Source organism: Pristiophorus japonicus, chromosome 16 (assembly GCF_044704955.1).
Source record: "Pristiophorus japonicus isolate sPriJap1 chromosome 16, sPriJap1.hap1, whole genome shotgun sequence".
NCBI lineage: Eukaryota > Metazoa > Chordata > Chondrichthyes > Pristiophoridae > Pristiophorus > Pristiophorus japonicus.
The window spans coordinates 56635466-56651481 of NC_091992.1; the positions used below are offsets into that span (position 1 = coordinate 56635466).

The window sequence follows — 16016 nt, forward strand, 5'->3', positions numbered from 1 at the left end:
GGAATGATAGTAAGAGTGGGAGTGATGGTGGGGGTGGAAGTGATGATAGGAATGTAAGTGAATGTGGGAGTAGAAGTGGGAGCGATAGTGGGCATGGGAGTGAAGGTGTAGGAGTGAATGTGGGAGAGAGATTGATGGTGGGAATTGGAGTAATGGTGGAAATTGGGAGTGGTAATATGAGTAATAGTGGAAGTGGGATTGATAGTGGGAGTGGGAATTGTGGTCAGAATGAGAGTGATGGTGGATTTGAGAGTGATGGTGGGAGTGTTGGCTGGAGTGATGGAGGACGGTTTGGTGATGCTCAGAGTATTGGGGGATAATTGAAGTTTGGTGAGGATGAGGATTTTGGTGATGGGAATATTGGTGATGGTGGGAGTGTCAATGAATGGAACGTTGATGTTGATGGGAATATTGGTGAATGGACTGTTGGTCTTACAGTGGAGCAATTCTGGTTCGCGTGTTGGGACAGAAGCGAAGACCATTCAGGACAGAAAAGAAATAGTTCCAAATCTGAAAGAAAAACAGCAAATGCTCAGGAGGTCAATCAGCATCTGAAAGACAGGTAGAGCTTCTGTGGCAGCCTTTCCCTATCGGATGTATACAGTTCTGATGAAGGGTCCCAGCTGAAACATGAACCACACCGGATATTGTGCTCCTGGGATAAAAAGGATTTATTTTTTTCTCACCAATCGATTTTTAAAAAAATAACGTTCAATCTTGATCTAACAAACATCTTTAGCAAAATCTGGAAAAATGTCTAAGTTTTGAAAAAGCTGTAAATGTAAATAAAAAATATTTAATAGCCTAAAGACTACATGCTACACAGACACATTCTGCACAATTAGTTCACAACCAATTAATCATTTTAGGGTAAACTGGTAAGTAATGACTGGCTATCTCGATACTGTTCTGGCTATCTGGGTGCTGTGCTGGATATCGCGGTGCTGTGCTGGCTATCTGGGCGCTGTTCTGGGTACATTCTTTTTAGCTGCCCCCAATCACTTCTTCGCTGCTTCGTTTGTCTTCTTTGAATCCTGCACTCCAATCTGGGCTCTGGACTCGAAGGTAACTGGGATGGTGATCTCAGAAGACTGCAGGGCTGGTTTGGCCAACGGCGCTTCCACCGTCAGCACGCCGGAGGGTGACAGCGTCGAGCAAACTACTCCGGGGTCAATATCTGCTGGGAGGCTGTGGGGAAGGGAAGGAGAGGTTAGATTGAATAGTGCGTCACTGGCTACATTACTAAGCTCCAACGATTGAGAGGAACTCTGCTTGAAACCAGGAATTGTGTGATACCCGAACGAGATCTTAAAATTAAGATTTTGATAGAAAACAATTGCCCTTAATAGTCATGCCTTTAAGTCACATTTCTAGCTTCTCCTAAATTGCAATATTCTGCTTGTTCATTAGCCTGCTGGAAGGCTGCAGATAATTTATTTCTGTCGATTATTCCTGGTCTCGATTTTCAAGGATAATTCCTCCCGTTTGCTACTACACAGTTAAATCACCACTCTGTTGAGCTGGAAGGAAATCTCAGGTAAAATTCAGCTGTGCCAAGCCTCCTTGGCAATAAATTCAAACAAAAAGTGGTTGAAGCTGTCATGTATGTACGCTTGGGGTTACTAGCCACCAGGTGGCGCGACTGTCGGAGGTCATTGGGCTGTACGCATGTGTATGCAACCCAGGTATAAAAGGCAAGCCAGCGTGTAATGTAATCACTTTGGGCCCTAATAAAGCAGAGCCAGGTTTGTGCCTGTGTCAGTTTACAGTATTCAGTCTATCGAGTTATTACATACATAACAGAAGCGAATAGTATAGCTGAATTTAAGGGGAAGCTAGATAAGCATATGAGGGAGAAGGGAATGAGAGGGTTATGCTGATAGATTTAGATGAGTAAAGACAGGAGGAGGCTCAAGTGGAGTATAAATGCTGGCATGGACTGGCTGGGCCAAATGGCCTGTTTCTGTGTCATACATCCTATGTAAATAGGCTCGGTTTTAACCTATGGGTCGTCTATATTGAGTAGCACAGCATGAGGAAGCTGGAGGTAGTCAGTAACTCAGCTCCTTTAAGAGTATGTTTCAGCCAGTTTGTCAACTCCTTTAAAATGCTGACAGCAAACTTCAGATAGATGTGAAGCGATTTGTCTCAGATTGACAGCATAGTTTACACAGCTGTGAATAAAGTGTGGGAGAAACTTGTTGTCCTGTCCCCCGCCCCCCACCCCCCAGAGTAGGTATGGTTTCGGAAATGGTTTTCAGCAAAAAAGGTAGAGGACTAAACAATTTTGAAAGGAGCTGGATATACATTTGGAAATGGGATTGGTGCTGAAATGGATAGGTAAAGGCTGGGGTGATTAAACAACCCATGGGACACAATGGTGCCAAGCATTGCTGCTCTTCCCGGTCCTGCAATGGGCAGTGGCACAACTGTTTTGGGGGGGCAAGCAGCTTGCGGACATCCCTTTAGGGACCGCTGGTTAGGCCCTTCCACTCCCAGTACTAATCGGCAGACCTTCTGCACGCTCTGCTCATTGGTACCTGGAAATTGCATCAGGGTCACACAAATGGTATAAGACCCCAATTTAAACATTTCACCAAGGGTCCAGCCTATTTCAGGCCTGGGGAGCTGGCCACCCATTTTGAGGCCCTCTCAAAAATCGAGTCGGACGGACCTCGAGTGGCCATAGGGTGGCCGGTTTATTTGAAAGAAATGTGGGCTTCCTGCTACCCGTTTTTCAGCATGAACAGAGGGATGGGCAGATAAGGATCGCCGCTTGAACGTCCTATGCTATAGCAGAGAGGGGGAGGAAAGAGAGTATTATGCTTTGACTTAGCAGGAGGAACCGCACCTCCAAATCTGAAATGAACCATGCATGCCTGCACAAGTTTACACGCTCAGAGGTTTACATGCTCAGGAGTTTACACGCTCAGGGGCTTACACGCTCAGGGGCTTACTTGCTAAGAGGTTTACGCGCTCGCGGTTTACACACGCTCAGGGGTTTACATACTCATGGTTTACACACTCAGAGGTTTACACACACTCATGGTTTTACACACGCCCTTGGTTTACATGCTCATGGACACTCATGGGTTTACACGCTCACGGGTTTACACACTCACAGGTTTACACATGCACAAGTTCACACCTAGATCTGATTTTGTATTTTACTGAAATGGAAATTTGAACCAAGTCTGGACGTGCCCTGCAGCTCATGACTTTAACTTGAGAGTCAACATTTACTGGACCGCTGTGATCTGAGGTGAACTTGACCTGCTGAATAAATTGAAATTGATTTTTGCCTTGATTTTTTTCTCATACAGGGTATTGTGTTAATTACTAATTATTAACATCGCATGGACCTAAGGTTTTTAGCTCATACTAAAACCACAAGCACTAAAAAGTCATATTTACCTGTCATCCAGAGCCTCGTTTATGATTTGGATTTGCTGCGGTTCCAAGGTTTTCAGTGCAAAGGGAACTTTGATGACAGCGATAGGAATCAGACTGGTTTGAACGGGGCATTTTTACTGCAAATTAACTGGACGTTGCAGTAATTCCACCGAGAATAAACTAGATTTAAACTGCTCACTTGAATGCTCAGCAGGGTCTGCACTACTTCTGACCTCCATATGAACATAAGAAATAGGAGCAGGGGTAGGCCATACGGCCCCTCGAGCCTGCTCCGCCATTCAATACTATCATGGCTGATCTGATCTTGGCCTCAACTCCACTTCCCTGCCTGCTCCCCATAACCCATGACACCCTTATCATTCAAAAATCTCCAGCGGGGTCCCTCCAGGTGAAATTACGGTTTCATTTCCAATCCTTCTCCTCTTCCCCTTCCTGATCCTTGGTATGATTGAGAACTGGTTGTCAGACAGGAAGCAAAGAGTAGGAGTAAATGGGTACTTTTCAGAATGGCAGGCAGTGACTAGTGGGGTACCGCAAGGTTCTGTGCTGGGGCCCCAGCTGTTTACATTGTACATTAATGATTTAGATGAGGGGATTAAATGTAGTATCTCCAAATTTGCGGATGACACTAAGTTGGGTGGCAGTGTGAGCTGCGAGGAGGATGCTATGAGGCTGCAGAGTGACTTGGATAGGTTAGGTGAGTGGGCAAATGCGTGGCAGATGAAGTATAATGTGGATAAATGTGAGGTTATCCACTTTGGTGGTAAAAACAGAGAGACAGACTATTATCTGAATGGTAACAGATTAGGAAAAGGGCAACGAGACCTGGGTGTCATGGTACATCAGTCATTGAAGGTTGGCATGCAGGTACAGCAGGCGGTTAAGAAAGCAAATGGCATGTTGGCCTTCATAGCGAGGGGATTTGAGTACAGGGGCAGGGAGGTGTTACTACAGTTGGACAGGGCCTTGGTGAGGCCACACCTGGAGTATTGTGTACAGTTTTGGTCTCCTAACCTGAGGAAGGACATTCTTGCTATTGAGGGAGTGCAGCGAAGGGTGACCAGACTGATTCCCGGGATGGCGGGACTGACATATCAAGAAAGACTGGATCAACTGGGCTTGTATCCACTGGAGTTCAGAAGAATGAGAGGGGATCTCATAGAAACGTTTAAAATTCTGACGGGTTTAGACAGGTTAGATACAGCAAGAATGTTCCCAATGTTGGGGAAGTCCAGAACCAGGGGTCACAGTCTAAGGATAAGGGGTAAGCCATTTAGGACCGAGATGAGGAGAAACTTCTTCACCCAGAGAGTGGTGAACCTGTGGAATTCTCTACCACAGAAAGTTGTTGAGGCTAATTCACTAAATATATTCAAAAATGAGTTAGATGTAGTCCATACTACTTGGGGGATCAAGGGGTATGGCGAGAAAGCAGGAATGGGGTACTTAAGTTGCATGTTCAGCCATGAACTCATTGAATGGCGGTGCAGGCTCGAAGGGCCGAATGGCCTACTCCTGCACCTATTTTCTATGTCTGTGTCTATGTCTATTGCGTTCCTGCTCCTATCTCCTGATCCTGTGTTTGAGTCCTGGTGTTAAATCTCAGACGTGTCTCCCAGCGCAGTGTGACATGTAGACTGACTGCAGCAATGGAGGCTATAGTTTCCCACAATGCATAAAGGCACAGAAAGCGCCCTGGGTACATTTCTGGCATGCACTCTTGCTCAACCGCATCACCAGTCCAAGCATTCTCACATTTCCAGTCATTAAAATTAATAACCTTAAAATCAGCAACACCTTTATTGCCAATGTATTTAATCGACAATTATCTTTTAGAAAATAAAGTGTGGAGCTTCAGAGAGAGTTTAGCGATAATATAGAGCGAGCCCTTGTAAGGGGATATTGGTCAAGCTGGTACATTGATGACTGTATCGGTACCGTTTCCTGCTATCACCCTGAACTAGAAAATGTCATTCGCTTTGCATCCAATTTCCACCCTTCCCTCACCTTCACATGGTCCATCTCCAACTCTTCCCTTCCCTTTCTCAACTTCTCTCTCTCCATTTCTGGGGATAGACTATTGATAGACATTCGCTGTAAGCCCACTGACTCCAACAACTACCTGGACTACACTTCCTCCCAGCCCGCATCCTGTAAGGATTCCATTCCATTCTCCAAGTTTCTCCGTCTCCATCGCATCTACTCTGATGATGCCACCTTGCACACTAGTGCCTCTGACATGTCTTCCTTTTTCCTGAACAGAGGATTCCTCTCAGCCATGGTTAACATGGCCCTCGATTGTGTCTGTTCTATTTTCCACACCCCGGCTCTCACCCCTTCCGCTCCCTCTTAGAACCATGACAGGGTTCTCCTTGTCCTCGCCTTTCATCCCACCAGCCTCCACATTCAACGGATCATCCTCCGCCATTTTCACCACCTCCAGCATGATCCCACCATCAATCACATCTTCTCCTCCCCTCCCCTCTCAGCATTAACGTGCAAAGTTAAAGCACATGGGATTGGGGGTAGTTGGCTGACGTGGATTGAGAACTGGTTGTCAGACAGGAAACAAAGAGTAAGAGTAAATGGGTACTTTTCAGAATGGCAGGCAGTGACTAGTGGGACACCGCAAGGTTCTGTGCTGGGGCCCCAGCTGTTTACATTGTACATTAATGATTTAGACGAGGGGATTAAATGTAGTATCTCCAAATTTGCGGATGACACTAAGTTGGGTGGCAGTGTGAGCTGCGAGGAGGATGCTATGAGGCTGCAGAGTGACTTGGATAGGTTAGGTGAGTGGGCAAATGCATGGCAGATGAAGTATAATGTGGATAAATGTGAGGTTATCCACTTTGGTGGTAAAAACAGAGAGACAGACTATTATCTGAATGGTGACAGATTAGGAAAAGGGGAGGTGCAACGAGACCTGGGTGTCATGGTACATCAGTCATTGAAGGTTGGCATGCAGGTACAGCAGGTGGTTAAGAAAGCAAATGGCATGTTGGCCTTCATAGCGAGGGGATTTGAGTACAGGGGCAGGGAGGTGTTGCTACAGTTGTACAGGACCTTGGTGAGGCCACACCTGAAGTATTGTGTACAGTTTTGGTCTCCTAACTTGAGGAAGGACATTCTTGCTATTGAGGGAGTGCAGCGAAGATTCACCAGACTGATTCCCGGGATGGTGGGACTGACATATCAAGAAAGACTGGATCAACTGGGCTTGTATTCACTGGATTTTAGAAGAGTGAGAGGGGACCTCATAGAAACGTTTAAAATTCTGACGGGTTTAGACAGGTTAGATGCAGGAAGAATGTTCCCAATGTTGGGGAAGTCCAGAACCAGGGGTCACAGTCTAAGGATAAGGGGTAAGCCATTTAGGACCGAGATGAGGAGAAACTTCTTCACCCAGAGAGTGGTGAACCTGTGGAATTCTCTACCACAGAAAGTAGTTGAGGCCAATTCACTAAATATATTCAAAAGGGAGTTAGATGAAGTCCTTACTATTCGGGGGATCAAGGGGTATGGCGAGAAAGCAGGAAGGGGGTACTGAAGTTACATGTTCAGCCATGAACTCATTGAATGGCGGTGCAGGCTAGAAGGGCTGAATGGCCTACTCCTGCACCTATTTTCTATGTTTCTATTCCGAAGGGACCGCTCCCTCCGTGACACCCTGGTCCATTCCTCAATCACCCCCAGCACCCACTCCCCTTCCCACGGCACCTTCCCGTGCAAGTGCAGGAGATGCAACACCTGCCCTTTTACCTCCTCCCTTCCCACTATCCAGGGCCCCAAACACTCCTTCCAGGTGAAACAACGATTTACTTGTACTTCTTTCAATTTAGTATACTGTATTCGCTGCTCACGATGTGGTCTCCTCTACATTGGGGAGACCAAACGCAGATTGGGTGACCGCTTTGCAGAACACCTCCATTCAGTCCGTAAGTGTGACCCTGAGCTTCTGATCGCCTGTCACTTTAATTCCCCACACCACTCCCACTCTGACCTCTCCGTCCTCGGCCTCCTGCACTGTTCCAATGAAGCTCCACGCAAGCTTGAGGAACAGCACCTCATCTTTCGTTCAGGCACTTTACAGCCTTCTGGGCTCAACATCGAGTTCAACAATTTCAGACCTTAACCTCTGCCCATATTTTGCTCTGATGTATTTTTTCTCTCTCTGTGTTTCCCATGGCAGCTGGTAATTATCCTCCCATTCACACCCTATCTAAACTAATCTTTTTCTAACTTATACTTATACTATTACCACCTCAATTCGGCCCATCAACCCTTTTGTCTCTCTCTCTCTCTAAGGGAGTCCCCGGGAGTCGAGGATGACTTGTTTCCAGACTAAGTTGTCCATGAGGGTCCTGATGTACCAGGTCCCGAACTTCATTTTAAAGGGTGAAAGATGCCGGTGCGTGAATTCTGTCTCTCTTGTCTTCCACCCTATCACACACCTTCTCTTTTGTTCTTTCCTCCCCTCCCTCTTTTAGTGCTCTTCAGTCCTTAAGAATCTGTTCATTTCGAACATTCGCCAGTTCTGATGAAGGGTCATCGACCCGAAACATTAACTTTTTCTCTCCACAGATGCTGCCTGACCCGGATTTCCAGCATTTTCTGTTTTTATTTCTGGTTAATGCAGACCTCACTGGCCTTCAGCCTTCCTCACGGATCTTGTATTCTCTCACTGCATCAAACCAATAGCAATGGTGGTAGAGTTTAGCAACAGGTCTTCATGAGCTTCATGCACTGATCTTCATGCTCAGTTCTCTAATCTGTGCTCCCATCAAGTGAGACTTGGGCTAAAGTCCAGGGCATTGGATATTTGATGCTTGATGCTGGGTACGATGGATAGAATGACCTCCTTTCATGCTGCACGTATCAATGATTGTAAATTCCAACTCAAAATGATAAGACGAGTTTATTACTGTAAGATTATAAAAGAATTTACTTACAGATATTTCCGAGTAAAACACCTTGAAATAAAACCATGTTCATCTTGCCTCTCCTCGTGTTTGCCTGCAGGAGAGAATAATTGAAGTTTTCAATAAAGCCTGTTAAAGGTCATTATAAATCACTACCACATTTCCAGCAGCTAAGATAAATCACCACAATTCACAGCAAAGTAGATGTCTCTGGGCATTTGGATGTAAATTAGTTACATAACAGAGCACCCTGTCTTCAGCTATCCATTGAAAATCAGATTCCTCTACAATCTCACTATTTAAAATGTTCCTTGATGTCTTAAAATGTTTAGTAAATATTTCACCTTCTGGGAATATGTGTCTTAATTTATTTTTACATGTCAGATTTCTTTGGAATTGTTGTCTTTGGATTCTGGATGATTCTCCAAAGGCATGATGGAAATGAGGCCTGTCACGGCAAGAGTGAAGTCAAGAAATGTTGGGTGCACCCCATGTGGCCTTTTTGTCCTTTCATTTAATTTCCATGATTTCCTGATATGTGGCCCCAGCAACAGAGGCTCTACTCCAGGAGTACGCATTAAAAGCATCAGCCCTTGGATGTCTTGGTGTGAGAAGTAGGAAGGTCATATTGTTGCAGTGCATCTCTGAGGTGTAGGTAAAGTCCGTTGTTCAACCTGAGCGCAGAAGGATCAGATACTCTTAATGGTACCCAGGACGAAGATGTACCTTCCCCATGCTGTTCAGTCTAGGAATGTTCCATTCCCTATAGTGACCAGGGTAGGAATATTCCATTCCAATGGTGTTCAGTTTAGGAATGTTCCATTCCCCATAGTGACCAGGGTAGGAATGTTCTATTCCCCATGGTGGCCAAGGTAGGAATGTTCCATTCCAATGATGTTCAGTTTAGGAATCTTCCATTCCCCATAGTGACCAGTGTAGGAATGTTCCATGCCCCATGGTACTTGGGGTAAGGATGTTCCTTCCCCATGGTGCCTGGTCTAGGAATGTCCCATTCCCCATAGTGACCAGGGTAGGAATGTTCCATTACAATGGTGTTCAGTATAGGAATGGTCCATTCCTCATGGTGACCAGGGTAGTAATGTTCCATTCTCCATGGTGACTAGGGTAGGAATGTTGCATTCCCCATGGCAACCAGGGTATGAATGTTCCATTCCCCATGGTGCCTGGTCTAGGAATGTCCCATTCCCTATAGTGACCAGGGTAGGAATGTTCCATTACAATGGTGTTCAGTTTAGGAATCTTCCATTCCCCATAGTGACCAGGGTAGGAATGTCCCATTCCCCATGGAAACCAGGGTAGGAATGTTCCATTCCCCATAGTGACCAGTGTAGGAATGTTCCATTACAATGGTGTTCCGTATAGGAATGGCCCATTCCTCATGGTGACCAGGGTAGGAATGTTCCATTCCCCATGGTGACCAGGGTAGGAATGTTCCATTACAATGGTGTTCAGGATAGGAATGGCCCATTCCTCATGGTGACCAGGGTAGGAATGGTCCATTCCCCATGCTGACCAGGGTAGAAATGGTCCATTCCTCATGGTGACCAGGGTGGGAATGTTCCATTCCCCATGCTGACCAGGGTAGAAATGGTCCATTCCCCATGGTGACCAGGGTAGGAATGTTCCATTACAATGGTGTTCAGTATAGGAATGGTCCATTCCTCATGGTGACCAGGGTAGGAATGTTCTATTATAATGGTGTTCAGTATAGGAATGGTCCATTCCTCATGGTGACCAGGGTAGGAATGTTCCATTCCCCATGGTGACCAGGGTAGGAATGTTCCATTACAATGCTGTTCAGTATAGGAATGGTCCATTCCTCATGGTGCCTGGTCTAGGAATATCCCATTCCCTATAGTGACCAGGGTAGGAATGTCCCATTCCCCATAGTGACCAGGCTAGGAATGTTGCATTCCCCATGGCAACCAGGGTAGGAATGTTCCATTCCCCATGGTGCCTGGTCTAGGAATGTTCCATTCCCCATGGTGACCAGGCTAGGAATGTTGCATTCCCCATGGCAACCAGGGTAGGAATGTTCCATTCCCCATGGTGCCTGGTCTAGGAATGTCCTACTCCTTATAGTGACCAGAGTAGGAATGTTCCATTCTAATGGTGTTCAGTCTAGGAATGTTCCATTCCCCATGATGACCAGGATAGGAATGTTCCATTCTCCATAGTGACCAGGGTAGGAATATTCCATTCCCCATGGTGTTCAGTCTAGGAATGTTCCATTCCCCATGGCGACCAGGGTAGGAATGTTCCATTCTCCATAGTGACCAGTGTAGGAATGTTTCATTCCAATAGTGTTCAGTCTAGAAATGTTCCATTCCCCATGGTGACCAGGGTAGGGATGTTCACTTCCCATTAATGAAATACTCCCTGTCTTTCTGGATCCAAAAATGCACAACATACAAAATATACTTTCTAAAATGAATGCTGTATTTGCTTTAAACCGAATCAATTGTGTCACAGATAAACCCGATGCAGTCTCCTCCACATTCGGGAAATTAATCACAGATTGTGTAACTGTTTATGTGGAACACCGTCGTTCAGTCTGCAGGCGTGACCCCGAGCTTCTGCTAGCCTGTCACTTTAAATCTCCGCTCCTCTCCCTCTCTGACTCTCTGTCCTCGACCTCCTGCGCTGTTCCACTGAAGCTGAATGTAAGTTCGAGGAACAGCACCTCATCTTTTGATTAGGCACTTTACAGCCTTCCAGGCTCAACATTGAGTTCAACAATTTCAGATCAAAACCTCTGCCCCCATTTCTTCACACAGCACCTGATGCTGATGATTCTGATGTTCCCAGTTACACCTCTTCTAGACCCATCTTTACTTGTCCCATCACCATCGCCTTTCACGTTGCACAATCATCTCTTTTGTCACTTAATCTCTCCTGCCTTCTGCCCTATCACAGACCTTCCCTTTTGTTCTTTCCTCCCCTCCCCCTCCCCTGTCTCTGCACTTGCTTGACACATGTTACATAAAGCACATCTGGAATGTTAAACCGTTTGTAGAGCCGGTAGTACATAGCTGGAATTTAAATCCCGCACAAGGTTATTCTGGTCCTAAACCATTTGAAGGCCTGGTCTTGCGTCATCGCACGATTACTACATTAGCAGAGCTGGTCTCCAGTCGTCTTGGTTAATCCTTGCCACTGGACCAAGACCTAGCTCTGTCAAGCCCATGTGGTGGCTGATGTGCAACGGCCACCACATGTTAAAAAAATCCACGCACAGGCACCTTCCACCCTTCAGGTTGTAGTTCGGGATCTGGGAATATTAGGTCCTTTATTGAAATACCTGTGAACTCATCCCTTTTTGGCATGGAAGCAAGTCATCCTCGATACGAGGGACTGCCAATGATTTGAACCTCTTTTCCAGTTCTGACGAAATATCATCGACCTGAAATGCTAACTCTGCTTCTCGCGCCACAAATGCTGCCTGACCCGCTGAGTATTTCCTGCATCTTCTGTTTTTATTTCATATTTCGAGTATTTTGCTTTTGTATCACAGAGACGTCTGTGCACATTTTCAAAACATCGCTCAAAACTGTTGTGACCTTGCAGCTCTTATGAAACAATTAAGACTCTCCTTATCAGCCGTGTGGTCGCTGTGGCTCAGTGAGTAGCACTCTTGTCTCTGAGCCAGAATGTTGTGGGTTCAGTCCCACTCCTGGGACCTGTAGCACATAAATCTAGGCTGACACGGGAGTGCTGCATTGCCAGAGGTGCTGTCTTTTGGATGAAACATTAAACTGCTCTCTGAGGTGGACGTAAAAGATCCTATTGCACTATTTTGAAGAAGAGCAGGGGAGTTATCCACGGTGTCCTGGTCAATATTTACCCCTCAATCAATATAACAAAACAAATTATCTGGTCATTATCACATTGCTGTTTGTGGGAGCTTGCTGTGTGCAAACTGGCTGCCGCGTTTCCCACATTACAACAGCAACACTCCAAAAGTACTTCATTGGCTGTAAAGCATTTTGAGATGTCCGGTCTTTGTGAAAGGCGCTATATAAATGCAAGTCTTTCTTTCTCCTTAAATCCCACCTCTTTGACCAAGCTTCTAGTTACCTGGCTCATTATGTGGCTTGGGGTCAAGTTTTGTTTGAATACGTTTCAGTGAAACGCCTTGGGACATTTTACAAACATTAAAGGCACTATATAAATGCAGCGCTGTTGTTGTTGAGCAGCAAAGGTTCTATGAGTAAACCTATGCAGAAACCCTTCTCTCAGGTGAGAATATGGATTGTAGATCCAGGTAATGTAGAGAAACATTGTTCAATTAACTTGCCGTTAATGAGGAGTTACTGTCAACAGGGAGAGGAGGCACACAAACAAATCAGACTATAAAACAAAAAGAAAGAAAAATGACATCTCAAAGCACTTTACAGCCAAAGAAATACTTTTGATGTGTAATGTAGGAAACGCGGCAGCCAATTTAGAAAGTAACATAACCAGCAATGCGATAATGATCAGATAATCTGTTTTAGTGGCTGTCTCTGTATTTTAAATCTATCCAAGACATTGTCACTGCATGCACCAAGTGTGAATATTTAACAAGGAGATTCCTAGATAAAGGTCAGCCTACCATTTATCCAGAACTAATCCTTCTCCTGCCCACACCAATTCCTCACCGACAATGGCCAAAATAGGACCTTTCATTGCACACATTCATATCACCACGTATAAAGATCTCCGAACATTGGAATCAAGGTCAAACAAAGGACGTACATTTATATCGTTCCTTTCGTGTCCTCAGGACATTCCAAGGCAGTTCACAATTCATTATTTTGTTGTATAGGAAAACAATGCAGCCAATTTGCACACAGCAAAGTCCCACAAACAGCCATGAAATAAATGAGCAATCAATCGGATTTGGTGATGTCACTTGAAGAGTGAACATTGGCCAAGACACCAGGAAAACGCTCCTGCTCTTATTTGAACCATAAGATATTTGACATCCACCTGAGCAGGCAGGTAGGTTTATCATCACATCACAAAAGACCCTGAGCACTACCCTAAAGTATCAGCCTAGTTTGGGGTGCTCAAATCCCTTGAATGGGACTTGAAACAACGATCCTTTGGCTCGCATATGTGGGTGAGATTGTAACCCGCTGAGCCAAACTGACACCCAGCTAACACAGCTCCATTCCTGGCTGTTTTTAAGTGAATTAGAAAGAAAGACTTGGATTTATATCCACTGGATGTCTCAAAGCGCTTTACAGCCAATGAAGTACTTTTGGAGTGTAGTCACTGTTGTAATGTAAGAAACGTGGCAGTCAAATTGTGCACAAGCAAGCTCCCACAAACAGCAATGTGATAATGACCTGATAATGATTTTTTGTTATGTTGATTGAGGGATAAATATTGGCCAGGACTCCGGGGATAACTCTCCTGCTCTTCTTCGAAACAGTGCCATTGCAACTCTTACATCCACCTGAAAGAGCAGATGGGGCCTCGGTTTAACGTCTCATCCAAAAGACAGCACCTGCAACAGTGCAGGACTCCCTCAGAACGTCAGCCTAGACTTATGTGCTCAAGTCTCTAGAGTGGGACTTGAACCCACAACTTTCTGACTGGAAAGAGAGTGCTACCCACTGAGCCACAGCTGACATACATGGATGTCATTATAAAAATGAGTACAAATGAGAACAAGTTTCAATTCGATGGGATTGAAGCCCCAACACTATTCGCTCCCACACAACACAACCCGACACAATAATTCTCTGCCAATTGCTCACCATTAATCTCCACATATCCATCCTTGGTTTTCACGGTGATCTCCTCGGGGGCGAAGTGGTTGACATCCAAGTTGATCCTCCACTTGTCCGAGGTGACCTTGATCTCTGACAGGCCGGTGCTCTGCTGCCGGCTCAGGCCTGCGATGGGGGCAGCCGGCATTGGGGGCATGGCGGCCGGCCCAGCCAGCGACGGGCGCATGTAACCCGGCCACATGCCCTGCCAATCGGCCGCCCAGTCGTGGGGGAAAGCTGGCATCCCGAAGGACTGGTCAAAGAGCCGGCCCGGGTAGTGCCAGTCCCGGAAAGGCTCCCAGCTGGGCATGCGCATGAAATTGAAGGGAACTCGGCGCTCCGACATGACAGCAGGAAGAGCGGGCGCAAAGTGGAGCGAATTTTGGAGCAAAAGTTCATTCAGCGTTGGGCAAAAGTGGGGAGGAGGCTGGGCTGGTGGTGCTTTTATATCTGGGACCTGGGTATATTTAGAATAGCTTACACTGGTGTCTTAATATAGGCTTTGAGTGCCTGGAGGCTAATAGAGTGCTTGGTGTTCAGGACAGCCAGCAGGATAGTTGAGCTAGATTTCAAACTGGCCATTTCTACAGGAGACTATATTTAATATCTGTATTTTTGTCTAAAATAATGCTCCTGTGAAGCGCCTTGTTACGTTTTACTAAATTAAATGCATTATTTTAATGCAAGTTACTGTGTTTAAAATGAAAATGAGTGGTGACTTTATTATTTTATGTATAGAAGAGAATAATGTATATTTCACTGTGTTGTATAGTTCATTCACCTGTCTTGTGTAAATTGAGCCATTTATTGGTCCAGGGTCTAAACCTTAGTCTGGTGAGTGTGTGCATTGAGTCTGCTTGCACAGAGAGGAGACATATGAGGAGAGACTGGGGCTACTATACCTGTATTCACTGGAGTTTAGAAGGATGAGAGGGGATCTCATAGAAACATATAAAATTCTGACGGGACTGGACAGGTTAGATGCAGGAAGAATGTTCCCGATGTTGGGGAAGTCCAGAACCAGGGGACATAGTCTAAGGATAAGGGGTAAGCCATTTAGGACTGAGATGAGGAGAAACTTCTCCACTCAGAGAGTTGTTAACCTGTGGAATTCCCTACCGCAGAGAGTTGTTGATGCCAGTTCGTTGGATATATTCAAGAGGGAGTTAGATATGGCCCTTACAGCTAAAGGGATCAAGGGGTATGGAGAGAAAGCAGGAAAGGGGTACTGAGGTGTATGATCAGCCATGATCTTATTGAATGGTGGTGCAGGCTCGAAGGGCTGAAAGGCCTATTCCTGCACCTATTTTCTATATTTCTATGTGGCAGCACTTGTCACATTCCAGGAACCGGGCTTACCGCTTATCCTAAGACTATGTCCCCTGGTTCTGGACTTCCTCAACATCGGGAACATTCTTCCTGCATCTAACCTGTCCAGTCCCATCAGAATTTTATATGTTTCTATGAGATCCACTCTCATTCTTCTAAACTTGGGTCTTGCCATCATTTACCGCGATATTGGACAGACTCGGTGCACACCAGGTGATAGGAAACACGAGGTTTGCTTGCAGGAGTGACGGGTGACAATGAACCTGAGAAACTACATTCTGTAAAAGCCCCAAAAGGTGACAGTTACTGAGGTTCTATATCAGCGGCAGGTCAGGGCCATAAAAGGAGCGAAGAGCGGCGGCCATGGGCAGCGTGACGGCATGTCACTGCAAGGTACAGTGCAAGCTGATGTAGGAGGGCGATGGTAGCGAAGAGGGCGACTGGATTGGACGTCATCAAGGTCCAGGTCGCTGATTGGAGCATGGGCAGGTACAGCAGGAGCGGCGAGGGCGGGGCGCAGGAGCAGAGAGAGATTGTAGAAGGGCCCAGGAGAAGCGAGAGTTCGGGGCCA

At 45.9% G+C, this 16016-nt stretch overlaps 1 protein-coding gene across 1 annotated transcript; it reads right to left on the reverse strand.

Moving 5' to 3' along the window:
* Positions 1 to 653: 653 nt before the first annotated feature.
* On the reverse strand, positions 654 to 14542 carry hspb1 (heat shock protein, alpha-crystallin-related, 1). Its single transcript, XM_070857352.1, has 3 exons — positions 14105 to 14542; positions 8367 to 8430; positions 654 to 1188 (listed from the first exon to the last, which is right to left on the reverse strand). The coding sequence occupies exons 1-3, from the start codon at positions 14460 to 14462 to the stop codon at positions 999 to 1001; spliced, it is 612 nt and encodes a 203-aa protein (XP_070713453.1). The 5' UTR covers positions 14463 to 14542; the 3' UTR covers positions 654 to 998.
* Positions 14543 to 16016: the final 1474 nt, after the last annotated feature.